Below are 13184 nucleotides of genomic sequence, written 5' to 3' on the forward strand. Positions count from 1 at the left end.
CCTGCAAACAGAAGCCTCCGTTGTGATCCAGAACAAATATGTCTTTGTATCACTTGATCATCAGAGTCTGCAGGCGGTTCTGAAGTCTGCAGCTGAGACTCTTTACATGCTCTGTTATGAAGCTCGCATCACAAACATAGTGGGCCCAACAATTGATGTTTTGTGCATTGGATTTGTGAGAAGAAGTGCATTTTTACTCAGTCAATTTAAGATAAAACAGTCACAAGATGAAAAGTTATACTAGATAATCATTGATACGGAATACGTAATATGTAATATGAGAAAGGGAACTTTAGAATGACAAGAAAACAAAAAAGTGTTCTACTGGGGATTAAGCGGCACAAAAATTGAATGAATAAATAATTAAAAAGTGACCATCATATGATTTTTGACATTTAAAATGTGTCTATAATAAGTCATGCCCTGCGTCTTTATTCGACTATTTAAACTGCCTTGTTTGTTTAACTGTGCCTTTGTTTTGCTGATATGAAGCCACAATTCCACCTCCAAATTCAAATTCACATGATTTTGATGTAATTTAATTACTGGCCTGGATTTGGGTTTTTGTGCAGACTACGGATTTTAAAATGGTACGTTTTAGTACATGATCTACGTTATATGTTTCGCACAATTTAATTTCGTATACATGCCAAAACACGAGTTTAATTTTAAAACAGATCTTCAAAGCTGTCCACTTTAGTAATGAATAAAATGTGTCTCGTTTTTTAAAATAAAAGACATGTATTTATTTTACATACCTTTCTTTTCTAAATTAAGAACAGGGAGTTGAGTTAAGAACTTTGTGTCACCTAAAGAACTTTCCTGATTCTATGGAAAGTTAGTAAGTTTATAAGGATTCCATCGTACATTTTATTTCAACGAGTTGTACGAGAAAATATGTTCTGTTAATGAAGAAATGTTGATAAAGTTTTCGTTTTCGGGTCTACTTCCGCCTATACAGGAAACAGTTGCGTACATCGGTCGCTATGGCAACGACAGCTAAACGTGCTGAATGGAGAGCAGAACGAGTCTCGTCATTCAGTGACATTTATCTGTATCCTTGTTTTATTTCTCTGACAGATAAGAGTTAACTTTTTAACTATATTGACTAGTTGCTAAGCCGCTAGCAGTAGCTACAGTTTGCTGTCATGTTGAGACGGTCGAAGAATGTTGACTCACCGCGCGACTTTCAAACATCAGGAATTTCACTGGTGAGAATCGTATTATGTTTTAATGTGTTGTAAGATATTGTTTTTAATTCTCACCAAGCCTGTGTTTCAAAGTGTGGAATAATATAAATATAATCGGATCGTATACAAGCACTGTTGTGATCTATAGGATCTCTTAGAGTAGATGTTTTAAGAAAAACAATTCAAACTTAACAAAAAGTAACCTTCAATGATATATTAAAACCTGTGTTATCTCAGTGTGTTAATGAGCCCCCCCCCCCCCCCCCCCCCAAAAAAAAGGGGTTTGTGGTATCCCTTGATCCTGGATGTTATTCAGGTTTATGGTCCAACAAGAACCTGCATAACTGCTGTATTTTGTTGTGTCTAACAACAACAGGAGCTGTCTCAGGTGTTCACCGACATTTTTAAGGATCTTTATTCCAAACTTAATGACAAAGGCAATTTAGAAAACTCCCCTAGAAAGATGGGAAAAGGTGAATACCAGCAAAAGTTACTTGGAGAGCTTGAAAAGGTATGGCAAGTAAAATAAAATTGATGGCTTTCATTATGAGTAATACTTGTACGTTCTTCATAGGTTCATATTGAATACAACCAATCCATTGAAAAGGTGAACTTGCTTCAGAGGCACATTAATTATGCCAGTAAACTAGCTGAAGAAAGAGAAAATGAGGATTTAAAAAGGATGAAAGAGGCGATTGGAGAGAATTCCAAACATGAAGATCTTATTGCTGGTGAGTAATGTCGACTTATATGTGAATAGCGTTGCTTGTTTTTCCTTCGAGTACAAAATTAGGATAAAAAAAGAGATTAACTTTGGTGTTGTTTTACTGATACTTTATTTTATTGTACAATTTCAGTTGAAGCTGCTTTTCCATTATTCGCCAATGATGATCTTCTTCATAAACACAACCTAATATCACCCAGAGATTATCTTCCTTCACAGAAAGCACGAGTTAAACCACCAACACCAAGTATGAAACCTCTTCAATGTTTAAAGATTCCGTATCTTCTCTTATCAGCCTTTTGTAAACATGAATTATTTGATCTATTTTCAGTCAAACATGATCCTGCAAAGCCTACCATCAGTTTCCTTATGCGTATAAACAAAGCACCACAAGATGGATCTTCTTTGCCTCCCAGTACAGATAAAAATATCGCAAAGGTGGATAAATCTGAAGCTCCATCAGATTCACACTTAAATGATTTAAATACAAATAATCGGGTGGTAAGTAAAATTGTTTAAATGGCTCCCTATTCCTCTGATGTACACGTGTCAAACTCAAATTTATGAGGGCCAAATTTGGCCCGGCAAGTCATTTTATGAGGCCTGTCAGATAGTTTGCTCCAAATCAAAGTAGATAAATGTCCATGTTGATATTGTGACCTATAACCACATTAGTGTGTAAGATAAGAAAACTAAATGAGCTAGAGTAAAGCAGAATTTTTATGGTATGGAGAACAAACATGGTGATAATTGAGATTGATGGAGCCTCATAAATGAATACAATTTTACATCAGATTCATACTTCCTGTTTAATAAATACACCTTTTATATTTTTATTATAATTCCCCCTCCTTGTATGATTGAGTTTGACACCTCTGCTCTAATGTTAGTATAACAACAAGTTTTATTTTTATTTATGATTGTGATGATTAAGGTGACATTAGGCGAAGTGTGATTTGTAATTAAGGTTAAGCTTATTTGCAGGTGTGCACTTCTATAGAGACAAACGACTCGTATGCAGGTTTATTTGAAAAACTCTTTCATATAATAAACATGAACTTTTTCTCAAGAAATGCATCATTGTTGAATTTTGATTCCCATCCAGAATGTCGACGATAAATATATCCAATGACTCCTAACTTTGTGTATGTCTCAGAATATCCTCAAACCAAGAACAAAATGGAAGGAGAAGCCAAGCGAAAAAGATATGGAGAAGCTTAAATATGTGACCCAAGGGCACGACTTCCTACGAAATCCACGCTTCCTTCCTCCAAGTTTACATCAGGGCGGCAGACCCCTTTTCCAGGCCAAAATGAAAAGAGTGAAGACGGAGGCGATGGAGCAGAAAGACGTAGAGAGGCTCAGGTACAATGATTTTATTTAGACAAGAAACATTTTACCATAAGCACGAACTGTTTTCCATTTCATAGCCGCAGTCGAACAAAACAGAATGGCTCACGATCAATTTATTGCTTCTGAATACCAAATGCAAACAAGCTCTCGGGTTCAGTGCACACAGCTGGAATCCTTTTGAAGTCGTGCCATTTCATACAATTGACAAAGCCACCTTACGCAACGTCTAATTCAGTTGTAGCTGGGCGTGTTCATGACCCCACAATTAAATCATTTCTTACATATCATTCTCTTTAAAATGTTATTTTCTTCCAAAAGAAGCTTCCTAAAACAAGATCTCAAGACTGAAGGAAGGACATACATCATTAAAACTATTTTTTATTAATAATCCCTGCTGCTTGTATTTTAATTGCACCTGTGAATACAATAATAATTCTGTTTCTTATATGGTTTTGGAATTCTGAGCAGGCAAGATGATAGTCCTGTTCTAGTATTCCAAGCAAACCCCCAAGTCGTGATCTTTACAGAGTACTGTGTCGGACAAGTGTTTGAGGTGAGTTATTCCGGCACATGAATAGACAAGAATCATCTAATGGGAACTGCAATCTCACAGATTACGCTGGATTTAAAAAATGTGACATCTTCATGTCGTCATGTCAGAGTCATCGCTCCCACTACACCTCATTTCTCCATCAGCCTCGGTGAGAATTGTCCTTTTGAATTGAGTTGATGATGTTAATTAAAGAGCATGTTGTGATTGAAGTGTCTTGTTAAATGAACAGTATTAATTCTATTCTTTTTTTTCTAGGGAGATTTCCTGGCGAACGCGGTGTTGTTGCTCCAGGGATGTCTTGTAAATTCATTGTTCGCTTCACTCCAGACTCCCTGTCTTACTTTGAGGATTTCATCGTAGTGGAGTCTCAGGCCGAGCAACGCCTCGTTGTGCCTATAGCTGCACGACGTCCCCCTCCAGTGCTTTCCCGTTAGTGTTGTCTCGTCACAGACATCTGTTTCTGTATCACTGACGCTCTTTCTTTTTAGTGCCGAGAGTGATGGACTGTGGTTGCTGTCTGATTGGCGGAGTTAAATTTGTTGAGTTCCGCTGCGAGAATATTGGCATGAGCCCTGGGACTTTCTGCATCATCCCAAAGAGTCAGTGGCCCGCCTCCAATCTCAGGGTAATGAGTCAAGCTCCTCCAAATCCTTTAGTTAAAAATAAGAGTTTCTGCTTCTCCCTGCAGTCGCTGGCACACACCTTCTTTTCTGAGCAGCCCCCGTTTGCGATCAGCCCATCGCTTTTTGCCCTTAAACCTAAAGAGGCCATTACTGTAGAGGTTGGTAAACATTTAAAAAGTCAAAGTGATGCTTAACTGCATCAGTGCTTCATATCTTTCCTCAGGTGGTTTTCTTTCCCACCTCTGTGGAGAAAAGTTGCCTGACTTTCACTGTGGTGTGTGACAACTGTGAAGTGAAGGACATCTCTATTCAAGGTATATTCAACTTAAATGCATCTGTCTGATCATACTAACCACATTAACAGCAACACACAAGATTTAACAAATTGTTTATGTAAGTAAGTCATTTATATTTGTAAAGAGCTTTTCCAGACCAGGGTCACAAAGCGTTTGTGACCCTGGTCTATAAAAATTACTTACTTACATACTTACTTTCTTACTTACTTAAATAATCAAAACAATACCTAATAAAATATATAGTTAAAAGGTCAAGACAACACCGAGACAAACACAGGAATCTCACAGAATCACGGAAAAGCCTGCACTAATAAAAATGTCTTTAGAATTGCTCCGTTAGTGTCAACACCGTGTAACTGCATGGTTGTGAAACCTCCACTGCGCCAAATACTTGTACATTGGTTAACATAACGAAATATAGACTAAATATATAGTTTGGTGACACACTCAGATTCTCTCGGGCGGGTCAACCAGGCAAAAAAGTACTGTATTGCCTCTTTTAAATTGTTTAACGGAGCAATACATGACTGATATCAATTAAAATTGAACCTTCCTGCTACCCTTTAATATGCTGTATGCAAGTGTGTATAATGAACGTACTCTAATTCGTCTGATGATGTAAAAAACAACTTGTTATGGATACAAAACGTTTTTTCGTCTTTAGAAATCGAATAACCTCGACGTCACAGAAGGGCTGCCTTGGTGATCGGTTATGTTTCTCTGTTGCTTATTTTGTGCGTTATCGTGTACTGACACCACAGAAATATCCTATGGTGTGGTTCTGATTCTGATATCTTAAGACAAGAGAACTTTTTTCCAATTCTTCTTCTTAATTATTCCCTGATATTTTCATTTGTATTCTTTTTATCAACCTTTACTCCGCCTTGTATTCAAAGCACAGTTTGATTGTGGCTACAGTGATGTCATGCACAAGGTATTAACTGCGAAAATAAAAGAACCATATTTCATATGTTCATATGAATATCTCATTTTATCCCTGCAGCACACAAAAAGCGACATTTTGTAAGATAATGCAGAGTTTCTTGATGAAGTAAAGTTCTGGTGTGTTTCTTCAGGGGAGGGTCAGTGCATTGCTCTTGAGCTCTTTACTGCCGCTGATGAAAAGAATGTTTCTGCGAAGGAAGAGGTGCGTGACCTCACAGCCGAGCACTTCATCCGTTTTGACCCATGTAACCCACATGCTGCGCAACACAAGAAGCTGGTGATCAGAAATAATGTGTACGTTCATTCATATACCTCTGTTGATTATTATTTATATGTAACTCTTTTATCTGTGTCTGAAGCCATTTGGAGCTGCCATTCCACTGGCAGATCATGAATCCAAACCTTCCACCTGTGCCCCCCGAGGAATTCCTGGAACTCCACCATCTACAGTTCAATCAGAACACGGAAGATGTTTTCAGCATCAGTCCGGATACTGGAATTCTTGCTCCATGCCAGGACCAGGAATTCCTGCTAACTTTCTTTCCGAAAGAGGTAAGAGAGGTGTACAATATGTAGTTACTTTAATGATAAACGTTTATTGTGTTTTTTTCTAAATATATTCTTAGCATCAACATAATTTCATAAACAATACAAAAGCATTATTTTTATAATTGAATAATTCCTTTGCAACAGCCATCACATCTTTTTCATTTTTTCATTTATGTCATCCTACATGGTTTCCCCAGTTAAAGGATTACCACAGTGTTGGCCATCTTGTCCTGAGAGACGTGCCTGAGCTGCCGCAAGAACCTCAAGACAACAGGTACAACAACTCATGTTTTAGTCTCTGCTTTCATGTCCATAATTGTGGTTTTGTAATTCAAATACATATTTTGATAAGGAACGGAAGGGAATCTGATCTTTTCCTTGTATCAACTTATATGTTATGTCTCTGATTTTGATATTGATTTAGTACCCTCCAACCTGTCCGGACCGGATCTAAGGTCAATGATGTCATTGCTATGGAAATAGAAGTCAAGGGTTCAACGGAGCCCTTCCAGATCCTGCTGGAGCCCTACGCTCTTATTATCCCTGGAGAACACTACATCCTCACAACATTCCGACGTCAATTCAGGGTTAAGCTGATACCATTATTTAACCATTATATTATGACATATGTTATGATGATGCATTCAAAGTGAATGAATAATGTTTTACAGATGTGGAACAACAGCAGATCTCGGGTCTCCTTCAAGTGGGACAGGATGAACAGCGACTGCCACATAATAGAAGTAGAGCCACCTGCTGGCAAAATAGGTGAGTCACACAATAGTGGTGTACTGTATATCTATATCTATATAACGTTTTTTGTCATTCATTTGTTTCCAGATGAGAACGAGTGTTACGACCTTCACCTGATCGTGACTGGGGGAAAACCAGAGAAAGTTGCAAACACTCTTGTTTGTCACATTGAACATCATCCCGATCCTATCAATTTGTATGTCGAGGTGGCTTTTAAGGTCAGTCTGCAACGCTTTTCTGGACTTTTTCTACTTTTTATTAATAAATAAGTGCGACCTGGACTTAACATCTGGATTTCTTTAGGGTCCAACTGTAACCACAACTGCTCCCACGGTGGACTTTGGCCTCCTCAAGCTCGGAGAGAAGGCTAAGACCACAGTGCTCCTCACCAACACCACCCACCTGGAAGCCCCGTGGAGCCTGGATGAGATTCAAAACAATCAGCCAGCCAAAACAAAATCCCAGGTGACGTCACTCGAACAATCTGTTTGACTTTTCTCTGAACTCTCGAGTTAAAGCCGGATAATAAAAGTTAAGATACGAAAAAATTATAAAGGTTTCTGTAAAATATTGTATCAATCATATATATGTGATGTATCTCATATCTCATCTATTTATTTCTTTTTGCTCATACAACTTTTTTGTTTCATCCTCAGATATTGTTGGAGCCAAGTCGAGGAGTTTTGCCCCCATTGGATTCTTGCAATGTCAACATTATCTTTTCGCCACACTCCTGCCAACATTACAAATCTGAACTGGAGCTTAGTGTGAAGAATGGAACCGGATTGTAAGTATAAAAGGTTATCTTCTAAGATTTCAAGATTAAGTTAACTACTGCTCTTTAATAAAATAAACCATGTACAAACATATGTGTTTATGGATGATGTTTAATGTTAAATCTGTTGTAATAACATTTGTCATGTCACTTTACAGCCATCTTTTGTTGCAAGCAGATGTTCAGTCTCCTCACGTGTGTCTGCTGAAGTGTGAGCTGGTCCTCTCTGGACTCTACGTTGGAGTTGAATCCAAAGGAACTGTGACTCTTTATAACCAAACGCTACTCCCATCCAAGTTCTCCTGGAAGGTACATTGGCTACTTCCCAAATCTACACTTTCATATGAGGATTCAATTTGTGACCCAGCAGATCAATGTAACATTTCTGCTCTCTCAGGCTGGGCTTCAGGGTCAACAGTCATCCCTTTGTAGTGCCAGTTTTGATCCACCCTCTGGTAGTCTGGGTCCAAATGTCAGGATGGACATTACAGTGCACTTCACCACTCACACCGATGTAAACAATAATGATATGTTATCTACTTCTGTCATTCATTTGAGATTCTTCCTATTGAGTCACATTGTGTTTTGACCAGGTGGACCTGACTGACATAGCGGCACTCTGTGAAGTCGAGGGCATAAAAACTCCTATTATTCTCAGAATAATGGCTTCTAAAAGCAAAACTCTCTCTGTGTCCTACTCTCTGCCCAGCGACAGGTATCTGAACAATCCCTTCTATAAAAAGAAAATCACAATTAACTATATTAACACTTTTTTTTCCAGCGGTAACGTTGCTAATCCAAGCACTTTAGCACTAATGCTCAACTTCGGAGCTGATGCCATTTTAAACCGACCTGTCACAAGACAAATCATGATGACCAATCACACGGCTATATCAGCTGCTTTTGCCCTGGAAGCAGAATATTTTATATGTAACCCATCAAAACCAAAAAACCCCGCAGAGAAAAGGTAATAAATCAATCAACAAATTGACATCAATATTCTGACGTCATGACTCTTGATTGCAGATTCATCAAAAAGCCTCTTCACTCGGTTCAGGCCAAAAGAATAGAAGAAAAAGAACAAAAGGGTAAAATTGCCCGTTGTTTGCACTTCTCAATGAGCAACCACATCATCTAATGTTTGTTTTGTGGTGGTCAGAGTTTGTTGACAATCTCCTGGCAAATGGGAAAGGTGCAGCGTTCTTTATTCTTCCAAAATCTGGAACGTTGGGTCCGTTTGCAACCCAAACAGTGGAGGTCACTGCCTACAGCGACATGTGGGGGGAGTACCGAGACAAACTCATATGCAAAGTAAGACCCACATTTATTTTGTTTTAGTGATTCATTTAACAAAATCATTATTGGTTTGAGGGTTTAACCATCAATTCATCTGTTCTATTTGTACCTGAGTTACACCACAATGTTAAACACCATCTACAGCATCTTCAACTGTCCAACAATCCTCATTGATCTGTCATGTGTAACTGAAGGTCGGCATCCTGGAGCCCACCATTATTCCCATGCAGATGACCGTGAAAGGCTGCCCACTCTACTTCCAGATGACAGGTCCTCGTCCTGATGACCAAAATCAGGGTCCAATATTACAGTCTGTATCGTTTTTCACAGACTTTATTATGCCAAGATGAATGTGGACCGAAGTAATTTTATTCCATTTTTTGTCCATGATCAGGTTCGGCACACATTTATCAGGAGGTGATACTGTGTCTCGATCACTTCGTATCAACAATCCCTCAACGTTTGGTCAGTATTTTGTTAGACTTAGTATGAAAAGGATTTTGTGAATAATGATTTCCTCTCTGGCAGACTCAAATAATAATATTAATAATATTAAAAAAGTAAACAGAACAAATTTGGAGGAATTTTCTCACAATATTTATAACAAAACAAAAGATGATTCTATTTAATTTGGCAATGTTTTGTAAATATTAATAGCGAGCTCAGGAATGCTGGAAGAAGCCCCCGGTCGAGTCATTGCTTTCAATGATAAAAGCTAAAACAGGTTTCCTTTTACATAATAAAATTGACATTGAAAAAACACTGTTGGCGTGCTCGATGGAGGCTTTTCTATTTTTACAAAAACAGTTAATATTTGGAGTCATTTTATTGTTATTATTTCTACAGATATTCGGATGGACTGGGAGACATATAACATAGAAGACGACAATAAGCAGCTCGTAGATGTTTTGATCTCGTACGGAGAAACTTTTCCTCTCAAGGACGCTGACGGCAACGAGGTGATCGTTGCTTCAGATGGTCTGAGAAATACTGACACAAACTTCCCTCAGAAAACCCTGCCTGTAAGTGAACAGCCTCTTATAACTGGCTGACATATGGTACTCAATCGAGCGTGTTTTACAGGCAGTGGACGACTATTGGAAAAAGGAGGATGGCTCCAGAACACCTCTTTACACCTGCCCTGCTGGGAAACAGATCTTCTGCATCCACATTCGACCTCATGTTGGAAAAATGTCCGATTACCCATACTGCATCACACCACAGCAAATAGTAATGATCTGTCGCTCTCATCAGCCGATGTTGCTCGATCTAATGGTGAATCTACATTTGTTAAAAGGTGATCAAAGCTAAAAGCAGCAGCACCATTTATGTGTCCTTCACGCCACTGACCCTGTCCAGTTCCGATGAGGCCAAATGTGTGGGCCGAGCTCACGGATACATGAGTCTGGATTTACAGGTAATAAGCTTGATATTACTCAACATGATAACCATTCACGCATCACAATGTTACTTCAGGAGATTTGAATATTATTGGATACACTTTTTATGTGAAAATTAGATGCAAAATAGCGGAGTTGTGGGATCCAGTTTAAAGCTGTCCTGGGTCTTCTGTGTGTTCTGTGAGTTAGTGTCGATCTACTCTGCTTTACTTACAGTCCACAAACAAACACATTTAATTAAAAAAGTTTAATTAAAACATAACATATTTATTGAAATATGAAACAAACTGAAACATTTTTTTAAGCTCCAAATAACATAAATAGGGATATTAAACTGGACAATCATTTAAATTAAGTGAGCTTTAATAGATAAAGTTAAAGTGAATTCTTTCAGAAATAGGTTTATGAATGTATTAACAAATAGATAAAGAAAGAAATTGATTTGTTGGTTTGACATCTCATACATTTTTCATTTCAAATATGTAGAGTACATATTGTGTTTAAAACATTTTAACATTTTATTTATAACAAATTAGGTTTAATTTCTTTTTGAGTGTTTTGGATTAATTTAAACATATCTAAGTGAATACTAGTATGTGGTGAGTATATTGACACAAAATCTGTTTAATGACTCAATACTATTTCACTATTTTGCTAGAATTGGTCAAATATACTTGGCATGTCTCTAATACTTTCCTTTTATGTTCCAGAGGGCTGTCTGTGTTCCTGGAAAAGTTGTCAGAACTCAGGCTCTGGAATTAGACCCTGTCAGGATAGACTTCCACGCGATCGTTAAACCTGCAGTGTAAGCATCAACATTCAAGTGTGTTGAAGTGAAAGATATTTGTCTGATCTTGTCTGGTGTCGTCTCGCAGGCTGGTGCATGAGATAGAAGGAGATATGGGTGTGTTGGAGTTCAATGCCACTTCCAGTGATCTTCTAACCGGAGATCTGGAGATAGAAGTCCGTTTTTCATTCAAGTCATTTAGTTGAAATATGCATTACTGATGACAGTTGTTGCTTCATTTGCAGCTGCAGGACTTCATAGTCACGGAATCTTTCCAGTTGAAGAACGACACTGAAATGCCGCTCTACTTTAAATTTGAGACACAGCCTCCGTTTTCAGTTCTCAAGCAGGAGCCCAAAGCCCGAAATATCTCCTCCAGTCAATCATCCTCCAGCCACAGTCAATATTTGGTGGTGCAGCCAAAATATATTATGCAGGTGTGAAGACGAAGAAGACATTCAGCCATATGATTTTTGTTTTTACATGGTTTATTAATCACAGATTTGTTCAATTTTCAGGTGAAGGTGACCTTCAGCTGTTCCGTTTCTTTTCTGGACTATGCAGACCGGGCAGATGATGAGGTCCCAGGTTGGGTCTCATTGATCCGTGGTGAGACTGGACAGAGGAAGCTGAGGTTCCAGCAAAATCTCCTTATTCATTACAGCAACGACAGCCTGCAGGTGCAGAATCAGGCGCTGAGTCCATGTTACCCAAACACCTTTGACACTTATCTCTTTTCTGTGTTTAGTCAGTTCCGCTCTGTGCTTATCTCAGTCTGATGACGCTGCGTCTCTCTCCGGAGAAAATTGACTTTGGGTTTTGCTACGTGGGACAATCGCAGACCAAAGAGGTTACTCTCCACAGCGATGGAGCTTCTTCCTGGAAATCCATCATTGGTACCAATTTAAATCCTATTTTATGCTATTGATAAGAGAATTGCGCAATTTGGATTTAATTTATCACAAATATATATTATAATTTAAATGTCTGTATGCTTCAAGTCCCAAATCGTCATACCTTATCTTTCCTTACCTTTTATTTAGACTTAAGTTCCCTGATGTAAATGTTCTTTATCTTCTCTATCGTTATAATTTATGTTATTCATAATGTTTTCACATGTTTTTGAAAGGCATCTTTTTTAAATCCAATAGGTTTTTTCCTAATGTTATTTGTTCAAAAATCGTTTTTTATACAAAATATTACATGATCAAATATCATTTATAAATAAAAATATAATTCTAATCTTTTTCTCAAATAAGAAAGATTGAACAATTAGATGCTAAAATATTATTTTTCTTCATTGCCTCAAATGACTGATCTGTATCTCTTTTCTTTTATTTGTGAGTAGAGTCAGACTCGGGTGATTCTGGTGTGTTCGAGGTTCTACCAGACATCGGATTCCTGAAGTACAAAAAGGTCCTCGTCCCTACTTACAGCCAACGACTTCAGATCAGCTTCACCGCCAGGTATCTGACACAGTGGAACAGTCAAGAGTAGGTTTTAAAGTTTTTCTCTCTGCATGTGTTGTAGTGAAGACAGAGAGTTCAAGGCCAGGGTGGTGATCAGGTCTCCACTGGTGAAAACCCCCCTCACTCTCGAGCTGCAGGGAACTGGATCCTACGACGAAGAATTGAAATCAAAACATTCAGATTTATGACATACCTGATACCACTGTCATTACTAGTGTGTTTGTTTAAGCTGACTAAATAAAATCATTTTTCAAGTGTCAGTCAGGATTGGAAACCAACCCAAATGCTGATGCAAATGCCAGATAGAACAAATGCCAAATACGTTTTTTTCTTAATGTTTAATTACTGTATTGACCCCATTAGCTTATTAAATGAGAAATGTTAAATACATCTTTATTCCTCATATTAAGTCAATTTAGAAAATAGAAGTACAAACGTGACTTCCTCTGAGTCTTATGTAAAATACCAGCA

At 38.0% G+C, this 13184-nt stretch overlaps 1 protein-coding gene across 1 annotated transcript; it reads left to right on the forward strand.

Annotated features, from left to right (window-relative positions):
* Positions 1–1148: 1148 nt before the first annotated feature.
* Positions 1149–12901, forward strand: dlec1 (DLEC1 cilia and flagella associated protein). The gene is made up of 38 exons (XM_087788265.1): positions 1149–1211; positions 1567–1701; positions 1765–1921; positions 2048–2161; positions 2246–2415; positions 3071–3279; positions 3736–3820; positions 3881–3968; positions 4076–4249; positions 4309–4445; positions 4509–4601; positions 4667–4757; positions 5816–5978; positions 6044–6236; positions 6431–6507; positions 6658–6820; positions 6905–7001; positions 7074–7204; positions 7290–7451; positions 7643–7773; positions 7920–8070; positions 8159–8275; positions 8355–8476; positions 8543–8728; positions 8788–8849; positions 8921–9072; positions 9252–9367; positions 9452–9522; positions 9904–10079; positions 10141–10287; positions 10355–10474; positions 11168–11262; positions 11333–11420; positions 11490–11681; positions 11763–11924; positions 11993–12140; positions 12593–12710; positions 12775–12901. The coding sequence occupies exons 1-38, from the start codon at positions 1149–1151 to the stop codon at positions 12899–12901; spliced, it is 4983 nt and encodes a 1660-aa protein (XP_087644391.1).
* The last annotated feature ends 283 nt before the right edge of the window (positions 12902–13184 follow it).

The sequence above is a fragment of the Callionymus lyra genome, chromosome 4 (assembly GCF_982586985.1).
Source record: "Callionymus lyra chromosome 4, fCalLyr1.hap1.1, whole genome shotgun sequence".
Lineage (NCBI taxonomy): Eukaryota > Metazoa > Chordata > Actinopteri > Syngnathiformes > Callionymidae > Callionymus > Callionymus lyra.

Bases quoted from the DNA above. Each gene is read 5' to 3' on its own strand.
- dlec1 (XM_087788265.1), top strand. From the start codon at position 1,149: ATGTTGAGACGGTCGAAGAATGTTGACTCACCGCGCGACTTTCAAACA. The intron at 7,452-7,642 runs GTGACGTCACTC...TTTCATCCTCAG, and splicing joins CAGCCAAAACAAAATCCCAG to ATATTGTTGGAGCCAAGTCG. The intron at 10,475-11,167 runs GTAATAAGCTTG...TTTATGTTCCAG, and splicing joins ACATGAGTCTGGATTTACAG to AGGGCTGTCTGTGTTCCTGG.